We start from the raw sequence: 15,725 nt of genomic DNA, 5'->3' as shown, positions 1-15,725 counted from the left end.
CTGTGAGGTTGTGTGGCCTACCACTCGGAGGTCCCGTTCTGTGAGGTTGTGTGGCCTACCACTCGGGGGTCCCGTTCTGTGAGGTTGTGTGGCCTACCACTCGGAGGTCCCGTTCTGTGAGGTTGTGTGGCCTACCACTCGGAGGTCCCGTTCTGTGAGGTTGTGTGGCCTACCACTCGGAGGTCCCGTTCTGTGAGGTTGTGTGGCCTACCACTCGGGGGTCCCGTTCTGTGAGGTTGTGTGGCCTACCACTCGGGGGTCCCGTTCTGTGAGGTTGTGTGTCCTACCACTCGGAGGTCCCGTTCTGTGAGCTTGTGTGGCCTACCACTTTGCGGTTTGAGCCATTGTTGCTCCTAAAAATGTCCACTTCACAATAACAGCACTTACAGTTGACCAGCTCTAGCAGGACAGAAATGTGACGGACTGACTTGTTGGAAAGGTGGCAGCCTATGACAGAGCTACGTTGAAAGTCACTGAGCTCTTCAGTAAAGGCTATTCCACTGCCAATGTTTGTCTGTGGAGATTGCATGGCTGTGTGCTCGATTTGATACACCTGTCAGCAATGGGCGTGTGGCTGAAATAGACAAATCCACTCATTTGAAGGGGTGTCCACATACTTTTGTATTGCATTGTATGTGTATTAGTGTGTGTTAGGTGTGTGTCTGTGTCGTACCCAGAAACTGAGCTTTGGCCTGGTGCGGGTTGAGGGTCTGGACCTGCTGCACGTGCTGAGTTACCATGGTGACCCATGCCTGGGGAGGCTGCTTCCCAAACAGAAGGGGGGATGTACTCTGACAACTCATGGCTGGCGAGAGAAAGGATAAAGGATAAAAAATATATATTTTTAATGTTTCTCAGTTCTAGGTTGTTTTTTTTTTTACATTCATTGACATGATGGAGAGTTGACAGAGATTACATAGAGATTACATAGAGATTACATAGAGATTACATAGAGATGACACAGAGATGACATAGAGATTACATAGGGATGACGAAAAGATTACATAGAGATGACATAGAGATTACATAGGGATGACGAAAAGATTACATAGAGATGACACAGAGATTACAGAGATGACATAGAGATTACATAGGGATGACATAGAGATTACATAGGGATGACGAAAAGATTACATAGGGATGACGAAAAGATTACATAGAGATGACACAGAGATTACAGAGATGACATAGAGATTACATAGGGATGACGAAAAGATTACATAGAGATGACACAGAGATTACAGAGATGACATAGAGATTACATAGGGATGACAAAAAGATTACATAGAGATTACATAGAGATTACATAGAGATGACACAGAGATTACATAGAGATGACACAGAGATTACAGAGATGACATAGAGATTACATAGGGATGACGATAAGATTACATAGAGATGACACAGAGATTACAGAGAGATGACACAGAGATTACAGAGATTACATAGAGATGACACAGAGATTACAGAGATGACATAGAGATTACATAGAGATGACACAGAGATTACATAGAGATGACATAGAGATTACATAGGGATGACACAGAGATTACATAGAGATGACACAGAGATTACATAGAGATTACATAGAGATGACATAGAGATTACACAGAGATGACATAGAGATGACATAGAGATGACACAGAGATTACACAGAGATGACACAGAGATTACATAAAGATGACACAGAGATTACACAGAGATTACATAGAGATTACATAGAGATGACATAGAGATGACATAGAGATGACATAGAGATTACATAGAGATGACACAGAGATTACATAGAGATGACATTGAGATTACATAGAGATGACGGAGAGATTACATAGAGATGATGGAGAGATGACATAGAGATTACATAGAGATGATGTAGATATTACATAGAGATTACATAGAGATGACAGAGATTACATAGAGATGACATAGAGATTACAGAGGGATGATGGAGAGATGATGTAGAGATTACAGAGAGATTACGCAGAGATGATGGAGAGATTACTTAGAGATTACATAGAGATGATGGAGAGATTACGTAGAGATTACAGAGAGATTAAAGAGATTACATAGAGATGATGGAGAGATTACAGAGAGATTACATAGAGATGATGGAGAGATTACATAGAGATGATGGAGAGATTACATAGAGATGATGGAGAGATTACATAGAGATGATGGAGAGATTACGGAGAGATGATGGCGAGATTACATAGAGATGATGGCGAGATTACATAGAGATGATGGAGAGATTACATAGAGATGATGGAGAGATTACATAGAGATGACGTAGAGATTACAGAGAGATTAGAGAGATTACGTAGAGATGATGGAGAGATTACAGAGAGATTACATAGAGATGACATAGAGATGATGGGGAGATTATGGAGAGATGACATAGAGATGATGGAGAGATTACATAGAGATGATGGAGAGATTACATAGAGATGATGGAGAGATTACGGAGAGATGATGGAGAGAATACGGAGAGATGACGGAGAGATTACATAGAGATGATGGAGAGATTACATAGAGATGATGGAGAGAATACGGAGAGATTACGGCGAGATTACATAGAGATGATGGAGAGATTACATAGAGATGATGGAGAGATTACATAGAGATGATGGAGAGATTACGGAGAGATGATGAAGAGATGATGGAGAGATGATGGAGAGATGATGAAGAGATGATGGAGAGATGATGGAGAGATGATGGAGAGATTACATAGAGATGATGGAGAGATTACATAGAGATGATGGAGAGATTACATAGAGATGATGGAGAGATTACATAGAGATGATGGAGAGATTACATAGAGATGATGGAGAGATGATGGAGAGATTACATAGAGATGATGGAGAGATTACATAGAGATGATGGAGAGATTACATAGAGATGATGGAGAGATTACATAGAGATGATGGAGAGATTACGGAGAGATGATGGAGAGATGATGGAGAGATTACATAGAGATGATGGAGAGATTACATAGAGATGATGGAGATATTACGGAGAGATGATGGAGAGATGATGGAGAGATTACATAGAGATGATGGAGAGATTACATAGAGATGATGGAGAGATTACGGAGAGATGATGGAGAGATTACATGGAGATGATGGAGAGATTACATAGAGATGCTGGAGAGATTACATAGAGATGCTGGAGAGATTACATAGAGATGATGTAGAGATTACATAGAGACGATGTAGAGATTACATAGAGATGATGGCGAGATTACATAGAGATGATGGCGAGATTACGTAGAGATGGTGGAGAGATTACATAGAGATGATGGAGAGATTACATAGAGATGATGGAGAGATTACATAGAGATGATGGAGAGATTACATAGAGATGATGGCGAGATTACATAGAGATGATGTAGAGATTACATAGAGATGATGGAGATATTACGGAGAGATGATGGAGAGATTACATAGAGATGATGTAGAGATTACATAGAGATGATGTAGAGATTACATAGAGATGATGGAGAGATTACATAGAGATGATGGAGAGATTACATAGAGATGATAGAGAGATTACATAGAGATGATGGAGAGATTACATAGAGATGATGGAGAGATTACATAGAGATGATGGAGAGATTACATAGAGATGATGGAGAGATTACATAGAGATGATGGAGAGATTACATAGAGATGATGGAGAGATTACATAGAGATGCTGGAGAGATTACATAGAGATGATGGAGAGATTACATAGAGATGATGGAGAGATTACATAGAGATGCTGGAGAGATTACATAGAGATGATGGAGAGATTACATAGAGATGATGGAGATGATTACGGAGAGATGATGGAGAGATTACATAGAGATGATGGAGAGATTACATAGAGATGATGGAGAGATTACATAGAGATGATGTAGAGATCATGGAGAGATGATGGAGAGATTACATAGAGATTACAGAGATTACATAGGGATTACATAGAGATGACATAGAGATGATGGGGAGATTACATAGAGATGATGGAGAGATGATGAGAGATTAAATATTGATGATGGAGAGATTACATAGAGATGATGGAGGGATGATGGAGAGATTACATAGAGATTACAGAGATTACATAGGGATTACATAGAGATGACATAGAGATGATGGGGAGATTACATAGAGATGATGGAGAGATGATGAGAGATTAAATATTGATGATGGAGAGATTACCTAGATATGCTGGAGAGATTACATAGAGATGATGGAGAGATTACATAGAGATGATGGAGAGATTACATAGAGATGATGGAGAGATTACATAGAGATAATGGGGAGATTACATAGAGATGATGGCGAGATTACATAGAGATGACGTAGAGATGATGGAGAGATGATGGAGAGATTACATAGAGATGATGGAGAGATGATGGAGAGATTACATAGAGATGATGGAGAGATTACATAGAGATGATGGAGAGATTACATAGAGATGATGGAGAGATTACATAGAGATGATGGAGAGAGGGTGGAGAAATTACATAGAGATGACATAGAGATGATGGAGAAATTACATAGAGATGATGGAGAGATTACATAGAGATGATGGAGAGATGACATAGAGATGATGGAGAGATTACATAGAGATGATGGAGAGATTACATAGAGATGATGGAGAGATTACATAGAGATGATGGAGAGATTACATAGAGATGATGGAGAGATTACTGAGAGATGATGGAGAAATTACATAGAGATGACATAGAGATTATGGAGAAATTACATAGAGATGATGGAGAGATTACATAGAGATGATGGAGAGATTACATAGATATGCTGGAGAGATGACATAGAGATGATGGAGAGATTACATAGAGATGATGGAGAGATTACATAGAGATGATGGAGAGATTACATAGAGATGATGGAGAGATTACATAGAGATGATGGAGAGATTACATAGAGATGATGGAGAGATTACATAGAGATGATGGAGAGATTACATAGAGATGATGGAGAGATTACATAGAGATGATGGAGAGATTACATAGAGATGATGGAGAGATTACATAGAGATGATGGAGAGATTACATAGAGATGATGGAGAGATTACATAGAGATGATGGAGAGATTACATAGAGATGATGGAGAGATTACATAGAGATGATGGAGAGATTACATAGAGATGATGGAGAGATTACATAGAGATGATGGAGAGATTACATAGAGATGATGGAGAGATTACGGAGAGATGATGGAGAGATTACATAGAGATGATGGAGAGATTACATAGAGATGATGGAGAGATTACGGATTGATGATGGAGAGATTACATAGAGATGATGGAGAAATTACATAGAGATGATGGAGAGATTACATAGAGATGATGGAGAGATTACATAGAGATGATGGAGAGATTACATAGAGATGATGGAGAGATTACATAGAGATGATGGAGAGATTACATAGAGATGATGGAGAGATTACATAGAGATGATGGAGAGATTACATAGAGATGATGGAGAGATTACATAGAGATGATGGAGAGATTACATAGAGATGATGGAGAGATTACATAGAGATGATGGAGAGATGATGGAGAGATTACATAGAGATGATTACATAGAGATGATGGAGAGATGATGGAGAGATTACATAGAGATGATGGAGAGATTACATAGAGATGATGGAGAGATTACATAGAGATGATGGAGAGATTACATAGAGATGATGGAGAGATTACATAGAGATGATGTAGAGATTACATAGAGATGATGGATAGATTACATAGAGATGATTTAGAGATTACATAGAGATGATGGAGAGATTACATAGGGATGATGGAGAGATTACATAGAGATGATGGATAGATTACATAGAGATGATGTAGAGATTACATAGAGATGATGGATAGATTACATAGAGATGATGGAGAGATGATGGAGAGATTACGTAGAGATGATGGAGAGATTACATAGAGATGATGGAGAGATTACGTAGAGATGATGGAGAGATTACATAGAGATGATGGAGAGATTACATAGAGATGATGGAGAGATTACATAGAGATGATGGAGAGATTACATAGAGATGATGGAGAGATTACATAGAGATGATGGAGAGATTACATAGAGATGATGGAGAGATTACATAGAGATGATGGAGAGATTACATAGAGATGATGGATAGATTACATAGAGATGATGGAGAGATTACATAGAGATGATGGAGAGATTACATAGAGATGATGGAGAGATTACATAGAGATGATGGAGAGATTACATAGAGATGATGGAGAGATTACATAGAGATGATGGAGAGATTACATAGAGATGATGGAGAGATTACATAGAGATGATGGAGAGATTACATAGAGATGATGGAGAGATTACATAGAGATGATGGAGAGATGATGGAGAGATTACATAGAGATGATGGAGAGATTACATAGAGATGATGGAGAGATTACATAGAGATGATGGAGAGATTACATAGAGATGATGGAGAGATTACATAGAGATTACATAGAGATGATGGAGAGATTACATAGAGATGATGGATAGATTACATAGAGATGATGGAGAGATTACATAGAGATGATGGAGAGATTACATAGAGATGATGGAGAGATTACATAGAGATGATGGAGAGATTACATAGAGATGATGGAGAGATTACATAGAGATGATGGAGAGATTACATAGAGATGATGGAGAGATTACATAGAGATGATGTAGAGATTACATAGAGATGATGGAGAGATTACATAGAGATGATGTAGAGATTACATAGAGATGATGGAGAGATTACATAGAGATGATGTAGAGAAAGTGTATTCACTTATGGGAGAGGTGTTGCTGTACACATGTTGATATTGTGAACCAATGTTATATATTTGTACCTCCTGTTTCAGGAAGTGATGTCACTAAACTGCACGTATATACAGTGTTATGAGTACTGCCCCTATATATACAGTGTTATGAGTACTGCCCCTATATATACATTGTTGTGAGTATTGCCCCTATATATACAGTGTTGTGAGTACTGCCCCTATATACACAGTGTTGTGAGTACTGCCCCTATATATACATTGTTGTGAGTTTTGCCCCTATATATACAGTGTTGTGAGTACTGCCCCTATATATACAGTGTTGTGAGTACTGCCCCTATATATACAGTGTTGTGAGTACTGCCCCTATATATACAGTGTTGTGAGTACTGCCCCTATATATACAGTGTTGTGAGTATTGCCCCTATATATACATTGTTGTGAGTACTGCCCCTATATATACAGTGTTGTGAGTACTGCCCCTATATATACAGTGTTGTGAGTACTGCCCCTATATATACAGTGTTGTGAGTATTGCCCCTATATATACATTGTTGTGAGTTTTGCCCCTATATATACAGTGTTGTGAGTACTGCCCCTATATATACAGTGTTGTGAGTATTGCCCCTATATATACAGTGTTGTGAGTACTGCCCCTATATATACAGTGTTGTGAGTACTGCCCCTATATATACAGTGTTGTGAGTACTGCCCCTATATATACAGTGTTGTGAGTACTGCCCCTATATATACAGTGTTGTGAGTACTGCCCCTATATATACAGTGTTGTGAGTACTGCCCCTATATATACAGTGTTGTGAGTACTGCCCCTATATATACAGTGTTGTGAGTACTGCCCCTATATATACAGTGTTGTGAGTACTGCCCCTATATATACAGTGTTGTGAGTACTGCCCCTATATATACAGTGTTGTTACGTTACAGCCTTATTCTGGAGAGACCTGAAAATAGCTGTGCAGCGATGCTCCCCATCCAGCCTGACAGAGCTTGAGAGGATCTGCAGAGAAGAATGGGAGAAACTCCCCAAATACAGGTGTGCCAAGCTTGTAGCGTCATACCCAAGAAGACTCGAGGCTTTAATCACTGCCAAAGGTGCTTCAACAAAGTACTGAGTAAAGGGTCTGAATACTTATGTAAATGTCATATTTCAGTTTTTAATTTTTTTATACATTTGCAAAAATGTCTGTCATTATGGGGCATTGATGAGGGGACTTAAAAAACCATCAGTGTTAGAATGAGGCTGTAACCCATAATGCACTGTACACCGCAACCACCTCCCCCATAATTCACTGTACACAGCAACCAGCTCCCCCATAATGCACTGTAATATGTGTTCTTACATGCTGGGTATGAACATCATGTCCTTGGCTCTGTGTTGCAGAGCTGATAGTTTAGAGATCTGGAGGAACAGCTGTTCAGAGACTTTACCTCTGGGCAGGATGTTCATCAAGCCCTTACGGTAGTCTGGAAGCACCTGTTATAAAGTAAATACAGAGCAGACTGTTATAGCTGGTTATAATGCATCATAGTGTTGTTATACCTGGTTATAATGCTTCATATTGTTGTTATACCTGGTTATAATGCATGGTTGTGTTGTTATACCTGGTTATAATGCATCACAGTGTTGTTATACCTGGTTATAATGCATCATAGTGTTATTATACCTGGTTATAATGCATCATAGTGTTGTTATACCTGGTTATAATGCATCATAGTGTTATTATACCTGGTTATAATGCATCATAGTGTTGTTATACCTGGTTATAATGCATCATAGTGTTGTTATACCTTGTTATAATGCATCATAGTGTTGTTATACCTGGTTATAATGCATCACAGTGTTGTTATACCTGGTTATAATGCATCATAGTGTTGTTATACCTGGTTATAATGCATCATAGTGTTGTTATACCTGGTTATAATGCATCATAGTGTTATTATACCTGGTTATAATGCTTCATAGTGTTGTTATACCTGGTTATAATGCATCACAGTGTTGTTATACCTGGTTATAATGCATCATAGTGTTGTTATACCTGGTTATAATGCATCACAGTGTTGTTATACCTGGTTATAATGCATCACTGTTGTTATACCTGGTTATAATGCCTTATAGTGTTGTTATACCTGGTTATAATGCATCATAGTGTTATTATACCTGGTTATAATGCATCATAGTGTTGTTATACCTGGTTATAATGCATCATAGTGTTGTTATACCTGGTTATAATGCTTTATAGTGTTGTTATACCTGGTTATAATGATTCATAGTGTTGTTATACCTGGTTATAATGCATCGTAGTGTTGTTATACCTGGTTATAATGCATCACAGTGTTGTTTTACCTGGTTATAATGATTCATAGTGTTGTTATACCTGGTTATAACGCACCGTAGTGTTGTTATACCTGGTTATAATGCATCATAGTGTTGTTATACCTGGTTATAATGCATCATAGTGTTATTATACCTGGTTATAATGCATCATAGTGTTGTTATACCTGGTTATAATGCATCATAGTGTTGTTATACCTAGTTATAATGCATCATAGTGTTGTTATACCTGGTTATAATGCATCACAGTGTTGTTATACCTGGTTATAATGCATCATAGTGTTGTTATACCTGGTTATAATGCATCATAGTGTTGTTATACCTGGTTATAATGCATCATAGTGTTGTTATACCTGGTTATAATGCATCATAGTGTTGTTATACCTGGTTATAATGCATCATAGTGTTGTTATACCTGGTTATAATGCATCATAGTGTTGTTATACCTGGTTATAATGCATCATAGTGTTGTTATACCTGGTTATAATGCATCGTAGTGTTGTTATACCTGGTTATAATGCATCACAGTGTTGTTATACCTGGTTATAATGCATCATAGTGTTGTTATACCTGGTTATAATGCATCATAGTGTTGTTATACCTGGTTATAATGCATCACAGTGTTGTTATACCTGGTTATAATGCATCACAGTGTTGTTATACAGCTGGTTATAATGCATCATAGGTTATACCTGGTTATAATGCATCATATAATGTCATGTTTGTTATACCTGGTTATAATGCATCATAGTGTTGTTATACCTGGTTATAATGCATCATAGTGTTGTTATACCTGGTTATAATGCATCATAGTGTTGTTATACCTGGTTATAATGCATCATAGTGTTGTTATACCTGGTTATAATGCATCATAGTGTTATTATACCTGGTTATAATGCATCATAGTGTTGTTATACCTGGTTATAATGCATCACAGTGTTGTTATACCTGGTTATAATGCATCATAGTGTTGTTATACCTGGTTAAAATGCATCACAGTGTTGTTATACCTGGTTATAATGCATCATAGTGTTGTTATACCTGGTTATAATGCATCATAGTGTTGTTATACCTGGTTATAATGCATCATAGTGTTGTTATACCTGGTTATAATGCATCATAGTGTTGTTATACCTGGTTATAATGCATCACAGTGTTGTTATACCTGGTTATAATGCATCACAGTGTTGTTATACCTGGTTATAATGCATCAGTGTTGTTATACCTGGTTATAATGCATCATAGTGTTGTTATACCTGGTTATAATGCATCATAGTGTTGTTATACCTGGTTATAATGCATCATAGTGTTGTTATACCTGGTTATAATGCATCAGTGTTGTTATACCTGGTTATAATGCATCATAGTGTTGTTATACCTGGTTATAATGCATCATAGTGTTGTTATACCTGGTTATAATGCATCATAGTGTTATTATACCTGGTTATAATGCATCAGTGTTGTTATACCTGGTTATAATGCACCACAGTGTTGTTATACCTGGTTATAATGCATCGTAGTGTTGTTGTACCTGGTTATAATGCATCACAGTGTTGTTATACCTGGTTATAATGCATCTTAGTGTTGTTATACCTGGTTATAATGCATCATAGTGTTGTTATACCTGGTTATAATGCATCACAGTGTTGTTATACCTGGTTATAATGCATCATAGTGTTATTATACCTGGTTATAATGCATCACAGTGTTATTATACCTGGTTATAATGCATCACAGTGTTATTATACCTGGTTATAATGCATCACAGTGTTGTTATACCTGGTTATAATGCATCACAGTGTTGTTATACCTGGTTATAATGCATCATAGTGTTGTTATACGTGGTTATAATTATAATGCATCATAGTGTTGTTATACCTGGTTATAATGCATCATAGTGTTATTATACCTGGTTATAATGCATCATAGTGTTATTATACCTGGTTATAATGCATCATAGTGTTGTTATACCTGGTTATAATGCATCATAGTGTTGTTATACCTGGTTATAATGCATCGTAGTGTTGTTATACCTGGTTATAATGCATCAGTGTTGTTATAGCTGGTTATAATGCATCATAGTGTTGTTATACCTGGTTATAATGCATCTTAGTGTTGTTATACCTGGTTATAATGCATCAGTGTTGTTATACCTGGTTATAATGCATCATAGTGTTGTTATACCTGGTTATAATGCATCATAGTGTTGTTATACCTGGTTATAATGCATCATAGTGTTATTATACCTGGTTATAATGCATCATAGTGTTGTTATACCTGGTTATAATGCATCATAGTGTTGTTATACCTGGTTATAATGCATCTTAGTGTTGTTATACCTGGTTATAATGCATCATAGTGTTGTTATACCTGGTTATAATGCATCACAGTGTTGTTATACCTGGTTATAATGCATCATAGTGTTGTTATACCTGGTTATAATGCATCATAGTGTTGTTATACCTGGTTATAATGCATCATAGTGTTGTTATACCTGGTTATAATGTGTCATAGTGTTGTTATACCTGGTTATAATGCATCATAGTGTTGTTATACCTGGTTATAATGTGTCACAGTGTTGTTATACCTGGTTATAATGCATCATAGTGTTGTTATACCTGGTTATAATGCATAATAGTGTTGTTATACCTGGTTATAATGCATCATAGTGTTGTTATACCTGGTTATAATGCATCATAGTGTTGTTATACCTGGTTATAATGCATCATAGTGTTGTTATACCTGGTTATAATGCATCACAGTGTTGTTATACCTGGTTATAATGCATCATAGTGTTGTTATACCTGGTTATAATGCATAATAGTGTTGTTATACCTGGTTATAATGCATCATAGTGTTGTTATACCTGGTTATAATGCATCATAGTGTTGTTATAGCTGGTTATAATGCATCATAGTGTTGTTATACCTGGTTATAATGCATCATAGTGTTGTTATACCTGGTTATAATGCATCATAGTGTTGTTATACCTGGTTATAATGCATCAGTGTTGTTATACCTGGTTATAATGCATCATAGTGTTGTTATACCTGGTTATAATGCATCATAGTGTTGTTATACCTGGTTATAATGCATCATAGTGTTGTTATACCTGGTTATAATGCATCATAGTGTTATTATACCTGGTTATAATGCATCAGTGTTGTTATACCTGGTTATAATGCATCATAGTGTTGTTATACCTGGTTATAATGCATCATAGTGCTGTTATACCTGGTTATAATGCATGGTGACACAGAGCTCGTTGTCAAATTTGAGCGTCTGTGTCCAGATGACCCTCCTGAACCACAGGCTGTAGTTACAGTCCACTGGCTCCGCCTCCGTAGCAATGTCCAGGATGTACTCCCTCTTATTGAGGGGACGGACATTCTCACCTGCAAATGGACAGACAGACACACACACATACAAACTGTAATATTAAAGTATGGACAGTCTGACCTGTAGACAGACAGACAGACAGACAGACAGACAGACAGACAGACAGACAGACAGACAGACAGACAGACAGACAGACAGTAGTATGGCCAGTCTGTGTCTGTGTCTGTGTGTGTGTGTGTGTGTGTGTGTGTGTATACCTCTTTTCGTGACCAGGAAGACAGCGTACTCGTCAACGGCCTCCAGTCTGTGTAGACCCATCTCGTAACACAGCTCCTCTATCACGTCCAGCGCCACCTGCAGCACAGGAGGACAAATGATCAGCACCCACTGAGTGTATACACAATACACAGAGAGAGAGATACACACAACAGAACATGATCAGAACCAACTGTAATACACAGAGAGAGATACACACAACAGAACATGATCAGAACCAACTGTAATACACAGAGAGAGATACACACAACAGAACATGATCAGAACCCACTGTAATACACAGAGATACACACAACAGAACATGATCAGAACCAACTGTAATACACAGAGATACACACAACAGAACATGATCAGAACCCACTGTAATACACAGAGATACACACAACAGAACATGATCAGAACCCACTGTAATACACAGAGAGAGATATACACACAACAGAATATTATTACAGAAATCATCCTAAGAACACAGACACTCACAGAGACAGAAGGGAACAGACACAGTCTAGTAGACTCAGAGACAGAAGGGAACAGACACAGTCTAGTAGACAGAGACAGAAGGGAACAGACACAGTCTAGTAGACAGACAGAGACAGAAGGGAACAGACACAGTCTAGTAGACTCAGAGACAGAAGGGAACAGACACAGTCTAGTAGACTGAGACAGAAGGGAACAGACACAGTCTAGTAGACTGAGACAGAAGGGAACAGACACAGTCTAGTAGACTGACAGAGACAGAAGGGAACAGACACAGTCTAGTAGACTGACAGAGACAGAAGGGAACAGACACAGTCTAGTAGACTGAGACAGAAGGGAACAGACACAGTCTAGTAGACTCAGAGACAGAAGGGAACAGACACAGTCTAGTAGACTGACAGAGACAGAAGGGAACAGACACAGTCTAGTAGACTCAGAGACAGAAGGGAACAGACACAGTCTAGTAGACAGAGACAGAAGGGAACAGACACAGTCTAGTAGACTGACAGAGACAGAAGGGAACAGACACAGTCTAGTAGACTGACAGAGACAGAAGGGAACAGACACAGTCTAGTAGACTCAGAGACAGAAGGAAACAGACACAGTCTAGTAGACAGAGACAGACAGACACAGTCTAGTAGACAGAAACAGAAGGGAACAGACACAGTCTAGTAGACTCAGAGACAGAAGGGAACAGACACAGTCTAGTAGACTGACAGAGACAGAAGGGAACAGACACAGTCTAGTAGACTGACAGAGACAGAAGGGAACAGACACAGTCTAGTAGACTCAGAGACAGAAGGGAACAGACACAGTCTAGTAGACTGACAGAGACAGAAGGGAACAGACACAGTCTAGTAGACTCAGAGACAGAAGGGAACAGACACAGTCTAGTAGACTGACAGAGACAGAAGGGAACAGACACAGTCTAGTAGACTCAGAGACAGAAGGGAACAGACACAGTCTAGTAGACAGAGACAGAAGGGAACAGACACAGTCTAGTAGACTCAGAGACAGAAGAGAACAGACACAGTCTAGTAGACTCAGAGACAGAAGGGAACAGACACAGTCTAGTAGACTCAGAGACAGAAGGGAACAGACACAGTCTAGTAGACTCAGAGACAGAAGGGAACAGACACAGTCTAGTAGACTGACAGAGACAGAAGGGAACAGACACAGTCTAGTAGACTGACAGAGACAGAAGGGAACAGACACAGTCTAGTAGACTCAGAGACAGAAGGGAACAGACACAGTCTAGTAGACTGAGACAGAAGGGAACAGACACAGTCTAGTAGACTCAGAGACAGAAGGGAACAGACACAGTCTAGTAGACTCAGAGACAGAAGAGAACAGACACAGTCTAGTAGACTGACAGAGACAGAAGGGAACAGACACAGTCTAGTAGACTGACAGAGACAGAAGGGAACAGACACAGTCTAGTAGACTCAGAGACAGAAGGGAACAGACACAGTCTAGTAGACTCAGAGACAGAAGGGAACAGACACAGTCTAGTAGACTGACAGAGACAGAAGGGAACAGACACAGTCTAGTAGACTCAGAGACAGAAGGGAACAGACACAGTCTAGTAGACTCAGAGACAGAAGAGAACAGACACAGTCTAGTAGACTCAGAGACAGAAGGGAACAGACACAGTCTAGTAGACTGACAGAGACAGAAGGGAACAGACACAGTCTAGTAGACTCAGAGACAGAAGGGAACAGACACAGTCTAGTAGACTCAGAGACAGAAGGGAACAGACACAGTCTAGTAGACTGACAGAGACAGAAGGGAACAGACACAGTCTAGTAGACTGACAGAGACAGAAGGGAACAGACACAGTCTAGTAGACTGAGACAGAAGGGAACAGACACAGTCTAGTAGACTGACAGAGACAGAAGGGAACAGACACAGTCTAGTAGACTCAGAGACAGAAGGGAACAGACACAGTCTAGTAGACTGACAGAGACAGAAGGGAACAGACACAGTCTAGTAGACTGAGAGACAGAAGGGAACAGACACAGTCTAGTAGACTGACAGAGACAGAAGGGAACAGACACAGTCTAGTAGACTCAGAGACAGAAGGGAACAGACACAGTCTAGTAGACTCAGAGACAGAAGAGAACAGACACAGTCTAGTAGACTGACAGAGACAGAAGGGAACAGACACAGTCTATGAGACTCACAGAGCACGTCTTGATCTTCAGGTGTCGTTCGATGCCGCCTGGGAATAGGAACAGTTGTCGCTTGGAGCTCCTCCCCGCCTGTTAGAGGTCAGGGGTTAGACATGTAGAGGTCAGGGGTTAGACATGTAGAGGTCAGCGGTTAGACATTAGAGGTCAGAGGTTAGACAGTAGAGGTCAGGGGTTAGACATTAGAGGTCAGGGATTAAACAGTAGAGGTCAGGGGTTAGACGTCAGGGGTTAGACAGTAGAGGTCAGGGGTTAGACTTTAGAGGTCAAGGCGTAGACAGTAGAGGTCAGCGGTTAGACAT

General features: G+C 39.1%; 1 protein-coding gene across 12 annotated transcripts in view; it reads right to left on the bottom strand.

Moving 5' to 3' along the window:
- Positions 1-15,725, bottom strand: part of LOC127928268 (unconventional myosin-XV-like) — a 31,357-nt gene that overhangs the window by 8,270 nt on the left and 7,362 nt on the right. For all 12 annotated transcript variants that reach the window (XR_008131121.1, XR_008131129.1, XR_008131131.1 and 9 more), the window contains exons 4-8: positions 15,418-15,495; positions 12,739-12,835; positions 12,377-12,537; positions 8,151-8,284; positions 674-805 (exon numbers count right to left, since the gene is read on the bottom strand). Coding sequence is in view for 1 of the 12 variants with exons in the window: in XM_052515432.1 (XP_052371392.1) it covers positions 674-805; positions 8,151-8,284; positions 12,377-12,537; positions 12,739-12,835; positions 15,418-15,495 (602 nt within the window). In the remaining 11 variants the exon portion in view is untranslated. The remainder of the gene's footprint in view (positions 1-673; positions 806-8,150; positions 8,285-12,376; positions 12,538-12,738; positions 12,836-15,417; positions 15,496-15,725) is intronic.

This window comes from Oncorhynchus keta, unplaced genomic scaffold (genome assembly GCF_023373465.1).
Source record: "Oncorhynchus keta strain PuntledgeMale-10-30-2019 unplaced genomic scaffold, Oket_V2 Un_scaffold_2576_pilon_pilon, whole genome shotgun sequence".
In the NCBI taxonomy this organism is placed as follows: Eukaryota; Metazoa; Chordata; class Actinopteri; order Salmoniformes; family Salmonidae; genus Oncorhynchus; species Oncorhynchus keta.
The sequence above is the reverse complement of the archived record's forward strand: the minus strand, read 5'-3'. Positions and strand labels throughout refer to the sequence as shown.